The sequence below is a fragment of the Pleurodeles waltl genome, chromosome 2_1 (assembly GCF_031143425.1).
Source record: "Pleurodeles waltl isolate 20211129_DDA chromosome 2_1, aPleWal1.hap1.20221129, whole genome shotgun sequence".
NCBI classification, from domain to species: domain Eukaryota; kingdom Metazoa; phylum Chordata; class Amphibia; order Caudata; family Salamandridae; genus Pleurodeles; species Pleurodeles waltl.
The window spans coordinates 775,477,346-775,494,116 of record NC_090438.1 but is presented as its reverse complement, the minus strand read 5'-3'; the positions used below and the strand labels follow the sequence as shown (position 1 = coordinate 775,494,116).

The 16,771-nt window shown below is 42.8% G+C and overlaps 1 protein-coding gene across 2 annotated transcripts in view; it reads right to left on the bottom strand.

Annotated features, from left to right (window-relative positions):
- Positions 1 to 16,147, bottom strand: part of CD83 (CD83 molecule) — a 59,897-nt gene extending 43,750 nt beyond the window's left edge. The window contains exons 1-3 of one of the 2 annotated variants that reach the window (XM_069218224.1): positions 15,853 to 16,147; positions 14,846 to 14,967; positions 131 to 356 (exon numbers count right to left, since the gene is read on the bottom strand). In XM_069218224.1, coding sequence (XP_069074325.1) covers positions 131 to 356; positions 14,846 to 14,967; positions 15,853 to 15,907 — 403 coding nt within the window. In that variant the 5' untranslated portion in view covers positions 15,908 to 16,147. The remainder of the gene's footprint in view (positions 1 to 130; positions 357 to 14,845; positions 14,968 to 15,852) is intronic. The other variant, XM_069218217.1, reaches the window with a different exon arrangement.
- Positions 16,148 to 16,771: the final 624 nt, after the last annotated feature.

The following is a 16,771-nucleotide window of genomic DNA, read 5'->3' as shown; positions in this document are numbered from 1 at the left end:
GCCTCCAATCATTCTTATTTCAACATAACTTTTAGCTGTCATGAATAGCAAGAACCTGAGTGCTCATGCAGTTTGTAGAGCCAAACAATTCTTCAAAAGATGTACAGTTTAGCATTAAAATGACCATTACCAGTAACTTTTAATTCGATTGTTGTTTTTTGGTTTATTTCCCCTAGCGGTGCCCTCAGGTAGCAGCAATAGATCCCACTGTCCTTAGAGGTGGTGTTCTTGAGCCTCAAAGACCAGTGCGTGTCGTTTAAAACGTGCATGAGCTGTTGGTCCTCTTCAGTAAAGATCGCACCAGTCTGTAGATTTTTCCTTATAATCACGTTCATATTTTCCATGTTTTTACTGACCTACAAAATAACAATATACAACTGATGGTCACTTAATCAAAGTACCAAGAAAGCAACTGTTCATTTTATTGTTGTACACTCAGATCCGGTAAAAATATATTCGGATTAAATGCAAGATGTTTTTATTTTTTTTAAACAGGTGGTTTTATATCAACACAAACAATACCAACAAAATACGTCGGTAGACAAATTGATTGAGGTTACATGTCAGCAGTCAGTACTTGACGTTACTAGAAAGAATGACACATTAGAATAGTTTTGGTGTGTGGGGTCGGGTTTGCTGTACAATACAAGTGTAACATCATATTATTTTATGCCTGTAAAGAGGTGTACCACAGGGTGAAGCCGATGCAATAATTTATTAATTTTTCAGTAATTTCCCTCCAATTTCTCAGGTCTTCAGTGACCTTCTCATCCGTCCTCTTATTTACCATACGGAGTTCCTCTGTCCAAAACCAATGAATCATATCTTGCATCCAGCAGTCAAAAGATGGACCCTATTTTGTAGGAAGTGTTCATCTCCTCCCAAGAAGCAATGTACTATATCTGGTAATACCCTTCTTGGATCTCAGGTGCAGCCCTAACATACAGTGTTTCAGTGTTAGTGTTCCACCCTGCTGCTTACCACAGTCGAGCCAAGAATCTATTCCAGCACTCCATCGCCACAGTGCCAGATTACCAAATAGGCAAAGTAGGCACCGGCCTATGGACCCCCTTCCTTTTAGGGGCAAGCAACAATGGATCAGAATAATATTGATTTGATCTTGAAAGAAAATTACAAATAAAGCTTTCTTGTTTCCACCACATAGAAAAAAACCGAATCAACTCAAAGAAACGAAACCTTTATAATAAAGACTCTATAGAGAAAATTGAGTATTAATGGAATGTACCCGTTGACCCATTAACACCTTAAAGAACATAAACACTATATATCAGATTCACATAATAGTTTGTCTCTTTAAAGCTAATCTGTCAGCTGTCAGTTTGTAAAAAATCGGTGCAAACTATGCACGTATAATGTTTAGTTTGGGGAAATAAAATTGGTTTATTAAAATTGTTAGTTGGTAAAATTAAAAACTTATTCGGAGATAATTTGCGAGGGTGGGGCCCGAAATTTGAACTGCCTAGGGGCCTCCGCAGGGTTTAATCCGGCACTGCTTCACCACAGAGCACAATTTCATATGTAAAATATCTGCGCCTCTAGCAGGGCAGTTTGGACAGCCATCTGTTCATCCAGGGTTGTTCTTATTCACTAAAAAAGTAAAAAAAAGACAAGATAGACCCTATCCAAAAACGGTTATTGTGTGTCACGAAACCTGGTATAAGCACAAGCACATGCCCTCTACGTGGTTTACGAGGGAACCATTCTTGCATGCATCGCAGCCATTTGAGCCCATATACAAAATTGTCCTGGACGGATCCCAAATCGGGGCATTGTTTTGTCAAATGTGTGTGAAATTATAGTTGGAGGATTCTATGGCAGTCACAAGTTATCAGGTCCGAACTGTAACAAACTGATTTTTGGCTTTGGTCCACATACTACAGAACCGCAATGTCATGGTGGCAAGCCACAGCAGTTCAAGGGTTACTTGGAGGTACTGTGGACTAGAGATTCAGAATGTAGCAGGAAATGCGATAAACAACACTTAATCAATCGCTGCTCGGTCAGTACTTTATTGCACATAAATTAAAAATTCTAATCCCAAACTAAAAAATATGTACAAGCTAGCATGTGGAAATGCCTATAGGGACACACTCCAATGGGACTTCCAAACTACAGGGGGCGCAAGACAAGGAAATGTCACAATGTTCAAAATATTCCCTTATTAGAATCCTAGACCCCCTAAATGGGAGGCCCCTCATACACTTTGCACATCATCAAGCATTAAACCCTGGAAACAGAATACCTACATATGAATCTAAAACAGACATCTTGGGCCTGCAGCCCCGTCTCCTGTAAACACACAGCCAGGAGAAAAAGACTGCAGGAGACCAGGCCTAAGTAGGCACAGTGATGTCCCACCCTCCTGTGGCAGTCCTCTGTCCCCTGCACAGCCCTCACGCACAATTAGAGAGAGATACAAGGTGCCTAATTTTAAGGTAGAAGGAGGGTGGAGGAGGCTAAAGAAACAGCTCCTTCCGGCACCATGTATGTGATTCTGGGAAGCGTGATTGTACAGCTTTAAAATTTGAATCTGCACTTTCTCTGGTACAAAACATTTGCCTTCACAGCTCTGTCATGCGGTTCAGCGCTGGTTTGCTGATCCCCCTATTTTAGTGATGGGCACATTTAATGTCTGTCCCAAAAAATACCAAAACACTAGCTTTTTTTGCAAGGTTACAATGTATTTACTTTGAGAATGTAAAAATCTCAAAACAGACTGAAATATCTTTGTGGTTGGAGGGGGGGGGGTGGAGTACATAAACCAACAGAAAACAGAGACTGTTTAAAACCTTGTTCATTCAGAGAGAAATTAAATCCTGCTAACACAGTGTGCTGAAGCTGAATGCTTGCCACACGAGGCTTCTAATTTGGGGTCCTTTCGTGTGATGGAACTAGTCTTTATCTGGGGGCAACCCCACCTTAACCACTGCTCGCATGGCATCGGAGCCTACCCTGGTGCTACTATTTTATTTGCTTCTCTACCCTGCTCGGGGTAGCTGTTCATGAGAAGATGTGTCTTTAGTGTAACACCTGGGCAGGTACACAGTGGGATCTTGGCAAACGAACGGCATAATATTGCAGTGTATTGGTTTTCATGCACATTTTTGCTGGTCTCAAAAGTTAACAATAACAATAGTGCCCATATAGCGATGTCTGGGTGTTCAAATAATGGGTATATCCTCAGCAACTCAGTTCTTCTTTTAAATATACTGAGGGAATGAAACCATGAGAAGTAACTACCTTTTGAGTAATTTACACTTTCGAGTAAGTTTACTATTTTTGGCTATTCACAAATCCAAGTGTAAGTTACTACTAAAACAAAACAGTAGTAAGTCCAGCACCACACATGGCTAACCACTAGTACTGCCACATCCTTCTATAAAAATAATGGAAGTAAGAAGTTAAAATAAAACCCCATAAGAAATAATATTAATTTAAATTACATTATTTGAAATAGTTAAAATACGAATACATATAAAAGATATGAAAATTGTACATATTTATTATTTAATAAAAAATAATAATATCCCATTGTGAATTTAAATATTAATTGAACAATAATTTTATTAAAATGAAACTAAATTAAATTTAGTTAATTCTATATATCACATTTAATAATTTTTAATGCATAATAAAAACATGTTTTCTTTAGGTGGGATTTAATTTTTTACTTTAATCTTCAGAAAAATAATGTTAACATAATTTATTTTGATTAATTAAAGATGTATTTCAAAATTAAGTTAATAAAGTTTGTTGGACCTGTCAGCCTTAGGATGGTCTTCCTACAAACGTTTTGCCTTCACCCCTCCTATTTTTGCTGATCTCATTTTTTGCTGGCCTTAGAATCTGCACACTTCACCACTGCTAACCAGTGCTGAAGTGCTTGTGCTCTCTCCATAAAACATGGTGGTATTGGCTTCTACCCAATTGGCACATTTAATTTACTTATAAATCCCCAGTAGAGTAGTATCACACGTACCAAGGGCTTGTAAATCAAATGCTAATAGTGGGCCTACAGCACTGATGGTGCCACTCACTTTAGTAGTCCTTCTAAACATGTCTCAGGCCTGCCATTGCAGCCTGTGTATCCAGGTTTAAACTGCATTTCGAACTGGGAAAATAAACATATTGCCAGGACCAAACCTTCCTTTTTAATACATGTAAGTCACCACTAGGGTAGGCCCAGGACAGCCCAGAGTGCAGGGTGCAGTGCATTAAAAAAGCTGAACATGTCTTGGTAGTGAAAAACTCCTAAATCTATCACAACTGCAAGGCCTACCTGTCCCATAGGATAACATTGGTGTTACATTTACATTTAATAGGCTGTAACTTCCAAATGAGAGAAGGGAAACAGTTTGAGTTTGGTGTCTACAAAATCATATTTAAAAGCCCTCTTTAATGGCAAAGTCACATTTTCAATCACAATTCTGCAAACGCCACTGTTCGAAAGATTACATTTTCTTGTCCCAATCATTTGGTGTCTACTGCTGTATCCTCAGTCACATGACTCAGTGTAGCTGGCAGTTGGTTTTTGTGTATTGCTCCCAGAGAATGAGACAAATGGAAGCTATGTGTAGGCAGAATGGGCCACTCTAAGTTAACAAGGGGGAAGAGCTTTCATAGCACACTTGCACATCACAAAGGCACTTGCTGAGCACTCTCACAATGAGATTTGACACTAATCTATTGTGACCCCCAGACAATCTGATTCCAGTACAGGGGGCACTCTTTGTACTTCGCAACCAGGATTTAAGTTACTCTTGTTCATTGGGCCTAACTGGGACCCTGTAGCTGGCCTGCGGTCTACTCTAACTTTCTAAAGTGATAAGGATTTTTTCTTGTACTCTGTATTCACTTTGTTACTGTTTGAAGTGCTACATGAACAGTTTACACCTTGCCTCTAAGTTAAGCCTGACTACTCTGTGCCAAGCTACCAGAAGGTTGAGCAAGGTTAATTTAGGGTTTGTTTGTGATTTCACCCTGACAAGGATTGTGTTGCTGCTTGAGTAGGGTTTAATCCCCCTCAACCAGTAACCCGATTTCTTATGGTGCTGTAGCATTTTTTATTTTGTTCTACATATAAAATAAACATATAAAATAAATTTACATTTGTATTTATTATGCATATATTTTAATAGTTATTTTTGAGTTAAATACATTTTTTATTTTTCTGTATACATTTTTTATTTTCTTTATATTTTACCATAAGAAGACTCCGCAGATTAAAATATAGTGAAAGCTAATAAGAATTATTTTACTCGAATCCCTGGAACTCCTTACAAAGCCAAATTGGGATCTCTCCTCAATTTGTATCCAGCAGTGAATTCCGTAAACTGTTTCCTTGCCTAAATAGTAACATCACAAGGTTGTCTAAAGCTAGTCTAGCAAATGGCTTTGTACCTGATGGGTGGAAAGTTGGTGAGGTCTCTCCTCTTCTGAAAAAGAGAGGCTCAGACCTGACAATCTTGTTAATTATTGGCCTAAAACATGACTACCAGCGCTTAGCAAACCTGTGCAAAAATGTACTCACCAGATTTCTGAAAGAATCCAATGCTCTTGATCAATGGCAACAAGATTTACACCTGGGTTAGAGGACTAAATTTACTCTTCTATGAGCTGGGCTCTTTTTTGTCAAAGTACTCTTTGCCCTTCACTCTTAGATGTTCCTTCAGAATGTCACAACACATTTTGCTCAATGTGCCTCAAGTGAAAATATCCCATCAAGACAGCTGTTACTTTCAATACCTTGCACCAAAAACTCTGGAACACTCTCCTGCTGGTGATTAGGTAGTTAGACAACAATTTAACCTTTAGACAAGCACTACATTTATTCTTACTCTCTTATTCCATTTAGTTGTTATTCCTCTTTCTGTTGTTTGTGCTAAACAACTCAGGTGGTGTTGGTGCAATTTAAAAATCCAATAATATTACCAATACAAGACATTAAATACTTCATTAAGGAGTCTTGTTTATGCCTTAAGCAGGGTACATAATGATAGCATTGGACATAACAAATATTCATGCATGCCAAAGCTTTGGAAATAAAAGCTTCAGCTCCAGAAGTTTTTGAAGCACAGAAAACTTTCTCCTGGGGTCACTCTCTGTTGGGTCCGGTAGATTTACTTACCTTTGGTTTCCACATTATCTGGCAGAGACCACATCTAGGTGCAGATTCCTTACCTTTAAATTTCCCCAGGTGTCAAACTGGATCTGTAAACTTTTGCTTGAGCAAAGCAACTGCGCGTGCTGCCGGGTCGCTCCATTTGGTTCTGTGGGGCGGCGTCAGCGGCGTCGGATGTAATGTGCACCTACATCAGTTACTTTCTTCATGACTTTCCATGCTAGAAGCGCATAGCCATGAAATTAACTGACAACTGTGTGTCCAATCTAGGACCCTGGAAGGGATCACCCTGAGCTAGCAAATTAGTCCACAGAGCGGGGGGGCATGGGTCAGGATAAGCATTCTGCAGTTAGATATATAGATATATGGAGCTGATTAAGAGTTTGTCGGATGGGAAGACCAGTCTTTCGAACATCCGACGGGGAGGTTGCTGCCTTACTGGCTACCTACCCACCATGAAAAGGCTGGCGGACAACCAGGTTGTAATCAGCAGGGAGGTGCTGAGTTCGGTGCCGCCCTGGTTGATTCCAACCTGCACTGCCTTCAGCCCATCGGGAACATTGTTCCCGGCAGAGACGGCGGTCTTTTGGCAGTCTGATCGCCAAACTGGCTGAAGTCATGACCGCAACCGCAGGTCTGGCAGTCTGTTCACCACCAGATTCGTAATGTGGCCCATAGACTTTACCCGATAATGCATTACCGAAGGTAAGTAATTTCATCTGATAGAGACTTCTAGTTGCAGATTCCATACCTTTGAAGTGATACCCAGGCCGTACCATCCTGGCAGTGGGCTGTGAACACATTTTCTACACTAGGAAGTCCTGCAGGACCGAACAGGCAAAACACCTATCTCTGCGGACCTGGCTGTCTAGGCAGTAGTGTTTCACAAATGTGTGCAATGATGATGACATTGCTGCCTGACAAATATCCAGGACCGAACACCGTGTGCTAATGCAGTGATTTTAACCCTGGTGGAATGGGTCCTCAAGACCTTGGGAGGCTGCTTTTTGGCCAGTGCGTATACAGAAAATAACCCAGCACAAAATGGTTGTTTCTGTACTGCCTGATCTTTCTTTGCTCCCACATATCCCACAGAGAGTTGGTTGTCCACCCGGATTTCTTTTGTGGGCTCAAGGTAGAACAACAACGCTCTTTTTGAGTCCAGCCGGTGGAGTCGCTTCTCTTCCTTAGAGGGATGTGGGGGAGAAAAGAAGGTGGGTAGGGTGACAGTCTGTCCCAAATTAAATGAGGTTGCCACCTTTGGGAGACTGGAGGCACAGGTACGAAGCACCACTTTATCAGGAAACACTGAGAGATATGGAGGCTTGTATGACAAGACCTGCAGCTCACTCACCCTCCGGGCAGATGTTATGGCCACGAGAAAGGCTGTTTTGATGGTGAGCAGCCTGAGGGAACAGTTATGAAATGGCACAAATGGAGCACACATCTGAAAGGTAAGAGCCAAGTTCAGGTCCCACTGAGGCATAATGAAAGGCAAAGGAGGAAACACATGTACAAGCCCTTTAAGAAACCTATTTTAAATAAAGAGGGTTAGTCAGACAGCCACAGAAAAGCAGTTAGAGCAGACAGTTAGCCTTTAAGAGTGAAATGGAAAACATCAGAGAGAGAAGCAGAAAGATGATCTAAAGATTTCTCTGTACAATATTTAACACATTTTTGTCAGCGGCAGGCATAGACCATTTTTGTGGAGGAATGCCTGGCTGCCAGAATAGCATTAAAGACTTCGGGAGGAAGGTCAAAGGCTGTCAACTGTCAATTCTCAATCTCCATGCATGAAGGCCTAGAGTTGACAGGTTTGGGTGGAGAACCCTCCCCTGCTGCTGCGACAGAAGATCCTCCCGAAGAGGCAGCCTGATCAGAGGATCAATGCTTATTTTCAGAAGCTCAGGATACCAGACTCTTCGTGCCTACTCTGTAGCCACAAGAGTCACTTGGGCCCAGTTGTTCTTTATCTTCTTGAGAACTCAGGGCGGGAGTGGAATGGGCGAAAAGGCGCACAGAAGGCCTGAGCTCCACTCATGACGAAAAGCGCTGCCAAGGAATTGCCGGCTTAGAAACTCCAATCCGCAATACTGCTGACATTGCGTGTTCTCTTCGGAGGCAAACATATCTAACCAAGGCTCTCCCCACTGCTGAAAGAGTATTTGCGCCACCTCCATATAGAGATGCCATTTGTGATCAGCTAGGTATGGACTACTGAGTTTGTCTTCCCTGTTGAACCACCAGGGTTATGCCTTGCTGTTCCAGCCATGTCCAGAGTCACAAGGCCTCTTGAGAAAGGATCCATGACCCTACTATGCCCAGCTTATTGAAGTACCACATGAAGATGGTGTTGTCCATGAACACCTGTACTAACTTCCCCTTGATAGAGGGAAGAAATGCTGTCAATGCTAGCTGGATCGCCTGCGGCTCCAGCAGGATGATCTGGAGTCCGGATTCTGCCAGAGACCAGAGTCCCCTGATCTCCACCTCTCCTAGATGGCATTGCCATCCCAGAAGTGACAAATCTGTCAATACTGTGAGGTCTGATTGGGGACGGGAGAGGAGTCTGCCTTTGGCCTAATCGCGGTATGTAATCCATCACTGCAGGTCCTTTGCAGTTCCCTCTGAGATCTGGACCATGTCAGAGAGATTTCCTTGATGCTGCGTCCACTGAAACTTCGGTTCCCACTGCAAAGCCAGCATATGCCATCTAGTATGATTTACCAGCAGGATGCAGGAGGCCAGGAAGCCCAACAGCCTCCGAGTCAGACTCATCGAAGCCTAGGATAAAGGCCGAAATATCGGTCTAATAATCTGAATATCCTGGACTCGCTGCTCTGAAGGATAAGCCCAAAACTGCACGGTGTCCAGAAAGTCTCCGGTAAAAAAGAGAGAATTTGAGAGGGAGTCAAGTGTCACTTTGGCACAGTTATAGTGAACCCCAGTAAATGCAGAAGATCTGCCATGGACTGGAGGTAGGAGAAGACAGTCTGGAGCGTGGCAGCTTTCAACAGCCAGTCATCGAGGTAGGGGTAGACTGACACCCCTAACTTGCGCAGATGAGATGCAACCACTGCGATCACCTTGGTGAACACACCAGGAGTGCTGGTAAGGCCAAATGGGAGCACAGTGAACTGAAAGTGCTCATGGCCTACCTTGAACCGCAGATAATGCCTATGAACAGGGAGGAAAGGAATGTGAAAATACGCATTCTGTAAGTCCAACGCAACCAACCAGTCTTCTTAGTCTAGGGCAGACAAGACCTGAGCCAATGTGAGCATCTTGAACTTCTCCTTCCAGAGGAAGAGATTGACGGTACATAGGTCTAGAATAGGGTAAAGACCCTTGGGTTTTTTGGGTTTCAGAAAGTAGTGGGAATAACAACCACTGCCTACTTATAATATTGGGACCCTTTCCATAGCTTCATTGGCCAATAGAGCTGTAACTTCCTCTTGGAGCAGAGACAAATGATTCTCCGCCAGTCCTTTGTATGTTAGCGTTATTGGGGAAGGAAGGAATTGGAAATGCACGGTGCAGCCCTTCTGAATGATATGCAGAACCCAACCGTCCGATGTAATGAACTGCAAGTGGAAGAAATGATATTGAATTCTCCCTTCAACTGGACAAGCATGGTCCTGCAGAATCAAACTAGGAGGACTTGGAGGGGGCCGCTGGTGAGGGATGGGTGGCGGCTGACTTCTGGCTTCCAGACCCTCTAAGTCTGAAGACACTGTGCCCACATCCTCGCATAGCTTGGAGATTGCACAGAACGGTGGCTGGCAAAAGGCTACGCCCCCTTCTGTGGCCACAAAAGCGGCAGACGGTGGACGAGTGATCACCAAGAGACTCAAAGACTTGGACGTAGCCCGAGAGTCCTTAAAGCGCTTCAGTGCCGAGTCTGCCTTCTTGAAAAGCAAGCGAGTCCCGATGAAGTGCATGTCCATAAAGTTTGCCTGGACATCCTCGAAAAGCCAGTTGTTCTCAGCCAGGTGTAGTGCCGTAAGGCCGCCCTTGATGAAACCGATCTGCCCAGCGAGTCAGTCATATCAAGGTCACAACTTCTTTTGACCTTTGCCACATCTCTCTTGTCTTTCACTTCTTGGGAAAGGATGGCCCTGTTCTCTTCTGGGACCATTGCAAGCACTTGCACAACCATACCCTAGAAGGTGTGCGAGAAATGGCCCGATAAGCTGGTCCAGTCTCTTGGATTCCCTGTCTGGGGGAATAGAAGGGAACTCACCCTGGGAAGTTGAGGCTTGGACTACCAAGCTCTCAGCGGTGGGGTGTTGGCTGAGGAAACTAGGGTCACCCATTGCAGGGCAATGGCGGATGGCAATCGTCCTATTTACAAGAGCCCCTGTGTTGGGCTTGGACCAAGTTCCCAGCAGGATGTCATTAGGTGATTCATTAAAGGGCAGGTAGGGTTCAGAAATGGAAGCCCCAGACTGAAGCACTTCCGTCAAGTGGTTAGTCTTGACAGCCACTGAGGGCAGTTCGAGATCGAGGACCTCCAATGCTCTACACACCAACATTACATAGGAAGCTCCCTCCTCCATAGCCACAGAGAGAGCAAGCCAGTATCTGGAGATGTGTCCAGTCCACAGGCCTCTACTAGTTCCTCATACCAGTCCATAGATCTCTCTAACTGGTGTTTTAAAGGGTCCAGTGACCTATCCCAATCTTCTCCCATGCCTGGCTGTTGAAAATAATACCCCGACAATGATCTGGCACCTATTGGCGCCTTTGGCACCAGAATAGGCATCAAGTGATGCAGTTTCAGCTCCAGATTGTCTGGGATCAGAATGGGGCTGGCGCTGATGGTGGGGCCTCCTCCGACCCGGCAAGGCCCGAAGGACCTCTGTAGGGGTCTGCCCACTTGAATACACGGTGCATGGCCTCACAGAAGTCTTTTACCCGAGTGGGGGTCGCTCCAGCTACCAGAAATGGAGGGCGGTGCGTAGTCGGACCTGGCATTGATTCCGCTGAACCGTGCCTGGAACGCTGATGTTCCAAACTTGACGTGCCGGCCAACAGACGAGACGAAGTCTGTTTAGACTTCTTCTTGTGCCGCTTTCCTGAGTGCCCCGAGTGGGAAGAAGAGGACTTGGGGCTCCTGGAGCAGTCCTGCAACCTTCTCCTCGACTGGGACCGTGACCAATGAGGAGTCATGTCGGATGGCGTCAACTGCCGGGCCACAAGCAGCTTTGGGGACTGCTCCTTCAAATCCTTTGTTGTCATGGCCCGACACTCCGAGCACGACTGAGTTGTGGTTGCACTAGAGACACCATAGACAGACAAGGTGAGGGTCTTTAACCAACATGGTGTGGTTACAGGTGCCACACGGCTTAAATCCTACTTTCTGAATTACAGCCTCGACACATTTTCAAAACTACTTGACAAAATGTGGAAAAAAGCCTGTCAAAAAATGACAGCGCTGTAGCTCTCTCCGGATCTGCGCTAACTGGTTTAGAAAGAAAAGAACTGATGTCTGCGCGCCTGGGTGGCTCCTATATAGGTGACCGCGATGTTACATCTGGTGCCAACGATGCCGGCAAAGCCACGCAGAACTGAACGGAGCCACCCGATGGAACGCACAGGGGTATTGCTCAAGCAAAAGTTTCAGGATCCAGTATGACGCTTGGGGAAATTCAAAGGTAAGGAATCTGAAGCTAGAAGTCTATCAGATAAAGTTGATTGATGGGACTCATGGGAGGGGCGTGTAACTACTCCTGGGTCGTCCGATGCAATTCTGCTCCTTCCGTGAGGCTCCTGGCCTCCTTGGGCATTGTGTGCCACATACGCAAATTTATAAACCACACAAGAGGCTTCTGGAATTCTCCTTAGCTCTCACAGGATTTCATTAGGGGCTGTAAAGGCCGGAATTTTTTTTTTTGTTTTGTTTATACAGCATCCACTAGTGCTGATCTCAAAAACATTTCCCTGCCCTGATGGAAAATTTGTGCTCTGAAGTTGTAGGACTGTGTGAGAGTTCCCACAGTACACACAATCTAAGCTGGATCTGTGCCCTTTTGGCAGTCTCTCCTATGCACTTGTGGCTTTAACTTCCTATGTAGCCAATGTAACATTATACCAACACACAAACAAAAAAACAAACATGTTGTACTACAATTTATCAGAGATGTTTCAGTGTTTGGTGCTAAATCAGCTCATTTGCAAGTTCTTTAATAACTTTCCATAGAGATAAGCACATAGCTAATAAAAGTAAAACCAAATAGTTGATATTGGTAGCACAAGTCATAGACTATCAAGTCCTTAGCAAATGGATTCCATTTGCACAAGTTCAACCTTTTACCACCTAGTTGAAAATGTAAACTTTATCTATATAACTATAAATGTGTGGTGGCAAATCAATATCACATTGGAATTAAACAATCTCTTTGACTGTTGTTAGTCATTTTGTCCAATTATGACATGGTACAAATATAACTGAGGACAGTCCATCTATTTGGATTGTGTCTGGCAATCTTAAGTGCCATTTTCTAACATAAAATTCCACAGACCCTGATTTTGTGAATGAGAATCTCTAACATCTAGTCACAGACATCACTGTTTTTTACACATATGCCTGGCTTACATGGACATAAAATGTTAAAAACCAGCCTCTCTTTCCCAGTATCTATTGTTTGTCTGTGATTAATAATTTGATCATCACTTTTCAGATATGAGTTCCCAACAAACTAGAAATACATGTTAAAATGCTGGCCGGTGTTTGTATGCTTGACAAAGACTTGTATTTAGAGAATCGTTATGTCGAAAGGGTGCACATTTATCTATAACAATGACATGCCCAGACAGAAGACGCTGGCCTGGATCCACAGACGCAGTCAAGTTCACGCTTCTGTGCATGTGTGTGCCTGTTAGACGCCTTACTGGAAAGATTTGTGTGACTTTTCTTATGAGTAAATGTAGAATTATAATTACACCTATAACTTCCCCTGTGCTCACCCTTTGAATATATAACGTTCAGCCTCTATAAATGAGTTAGAAAGTGGCACTGTCTTAACAGGAAAGCATCTCAAATCCAGCCCCTCTGAGAGAGAATGCATCCCAGTCCCCAATTATTTCTATCACCCATCGAGGGAGTCAAGAGGGGGTGGGCGCACACACATACACAGCCTCCCTCAATGAAGGTGCCCTAACACAGTGGCTGAGTGACCAAGATATTCAGGTACGACTCCTATTTACCTAAATATGGGGACAGGTGATTTTCCCCAAGAGTTTGGTACAATCTGAGGGGATCCAAGGTGTCTGGGCTTCTTTCCTATACTCTGAAAGCCTGCAACTAGTGTTTATCAGCCTCAACACACAGTCTACACTGCCTGATATCCACTCAACGTCTTCCAGGTGATAATGACAGCAAGTGTAAGAAAATTACATTTGTAAAATATTCAAGGTGGAGTGGAGCCAATTCACAGGTCATGCGGCCATGACAGCTCAGATGCTACCTATCAAAAAAAAAGGAGGTTCCATTGAGAGCCATATCCTAAAATGATTCCCAGTGAGAGGTGAGACTTTCAAGACAGCAAACTAAACCTTGGATGAAGAAGACTTAGTACTATGGGTAGTACAGACTACTCACTACTTACATGAAATCAGTCACCACGCTTTATGGTGCAAAGGGTCAGCCTTTGAGGAGATTCCTGTATCCTAATCACCAGATACCTACTTTTTCTCCAGCAGCGTATTCCCACTCATCTTCCTTCCTCAACAGAATGTTTTCTGAGTAGTAACACAATTCTGTGTGCAAACCCCAGTACCACATTTCCTGAGGATCATGCAAGGCATTAGTGTCTGGGACATCATGTGTATACTCTGGAGGGGAAGTGAACTCTTTCTCAGGCTGCTGCAATACACCATATGGGTAGCAGCCTTATGCATATGTTACTATTCAATGTTCAAACAGGGATGCTAGGTCAAGAATTACGACTTTAAGAACCACTACCATGGTCTATGCATTGTATGATGCATTTAAAGGCATTCAAGGGACACATATTAGAAATTGGCAGCAAAAGAGTTCATATAGGCTAACATTAAATTACCAAAATAAATGTAGGTAAGAAACTGCGATATCCCAACTCTGAAATGAACTGCTGAGTGCTGGGCACCTTAGATGTGCTTCACATGGTGTCCTAAGTGCCGCTGGTTAATTAAAGCTGTGCAAAGCACTTAGAACATGGCAGATTATTCTTATACGTTTTCACACACATTAATTACTTCTCGTATATTTTCAATTTCCCACAAGATATAGCTATCCCTTTAATAAAAGTCTTCAGTAACATTTTCTATCAAAATAAAAACATTAAAACCTTCTCCTTAAAACTCCTTTTTGTAACACACGCCCAGACTTGAAATAACCCTTGGCAATGCCAATACTTATGGTGTTGACTCTCAGTCTTTTGGCTTTGCCCATGCTTGTTTCGTTTCACCGACTGCCCTCTCTGTGAATGTGAATGAAACAACAACGAACCAATGGATGAAGATGGCTCGCTGGTAGCCTCTGGAAGTACATTATATACTTGTATCATTTTAGTAAAATCAGAAGGTCGTCTCACCCCAGACCTAATAAAACAGGCTATTTATTTTAAACAAAGTACATTTAAAGTCATAACAGAACAAACTACATTCGGAGAAAAACAATGTTGTGCTCCATGCAATACTTTCATTAAAATAAACACTTACTTTATACCAGGTGATCTGGGTATATTTGTGAAAAGGATGCCTCTGGGTACCACAGGGCAGCACTGCATCTTCTCCACACTGCACTACCACCTCTATAACAGCTTGGATCAAGCCCCACCATACTGTTAGGGAACAGAATGGACAGCATTGAACTGCATTAGAGTTAAAGTTTAGAGCTTCAGTTAAGCTTTTTGAAAAGTAAACAGTAAAATTATACGTCTTTAATTTTGAATGCCACTACATTTTTGGAGGCTAAAAATTATACGTTGATCCAATACTTTTGAGAGTTAATGACGTGTGACAAAAAAATGGAATTTAACATTTAGGTGAGATGCCCAGAGGAATCCACCTAGAAGTGTGATATGGAAAAAAATGAATTCAACCAATTAAGACTACTTTGCAGGTGCTATAAGCGGGGTTCTCATTTTAAACAACAATATATTTCCCGGCAATGTTTTTTCAGAGATTTACAATTGCTTTCCTGGCTTAAAACAGTTGAAAATGTTTTGGCTCTGCTAAGGCATGCAAGTCGCCATGTCGGCTGTGGTATTTTTTTTTTTTTTGCACGATTATGGATATGCCACGCTTGCCAAATAATCCACATAATGATGCATAATTTGCAGATTTCATTGAAAAATGTGTTTCTAGTTCAAACTCATAAAACATTGTTCAAAATCCTACATATGATGAAAAAACTTGAGCCTGCCTCTCCACAAACTTTAGCATCTACTCTTTCACCTGTTTTTAGGTGAATTCAGGCATAAAAGTGGCGTGAATTTTTCCCGGATGTTCTTAGTATCTCCAACTGATGGAGCAAGAGAAATTACTATGTTTGCAGAAGTAAACACACCCCATACATATCTAAAATGAAAACAAGGTAGAAACACGCATTCCTTTGTCAAAAAGGAATCTTTTACACGATTCAGGCAAACTGATGTTTAAGTTACGGACCTGTGTTCCCAAAGAAGAAGATAAAATGAAGATCACATAGATATGTTGATATTTACCATTGCTCATCATGAAGCCATTCAGTAGCCAGCTCCCGCGCGTCTTCTTAGCCATGTGTTCGCTAGTGTAATCCTCTCGGTCCCTCGCACACACCGATCGCTTCAATCCAGCGGCAACAGACGCCGGGGATCCCCGTGCACTAAAAGGGGAATTACCTCCTACTATTAAATGTAATTCACTCCTCGTTTGTGCCAGCACCCAAGCCACCAGCCAGAAAGTCCCATCGGAGATGAGACATACTACCAAGCTTTGTGTAGGCGGGAAACGGAAGCGAAACTGAAAGTGACTTTTATCCGATCAGCTTTTTGTTTCCTCCATGACTTTTGCCAAACGGTGCTTCCCCATGACGTTTCTCAATTTCCGTGACTCCGTAAATTAACCCGCTATGGGCAGATTAACTTGAGAAATGTAGTTAATGCGACCGAGTGGCAAGTTATTTTAAAATGCAATTAACTCTTGCAGATACACGCTTTGGCTGCCACAGTTGCCGCCTGACCAGTTTTCTACCAGCACCACTGGTATTTTGTTGTTCGATCCTACAAAAATAAACTAAATCTTAGCCGTTGTCCATACTTAAAACATCAACTTTAAATACAAAGCACTTTTAAATGTTTTCTAGTGCGTCGTTAATCATCCATTACTACCAATTAAACACAGACAAAAAAAGTCATGATATATACAATTTTCTTTACAGACATATTTACTATCATGTGCAGGCTTTTGCAGACTTAAAAGAACAAAAAGTGGCCAATATTTTTAGGGTCGAGCGCAAAGCGCTCCGTCCCTGGTGTAATCTCTCTGTGGGCTTTTAACCCTGACCATGTCAAGCCCATCAATTTGGTTGGTTTGTGGGCTTGCCTTTTAAAATTAGCTTGATTTAATTAGTGAAAGGCATGCATACGTCATGCCTTTTCCGGT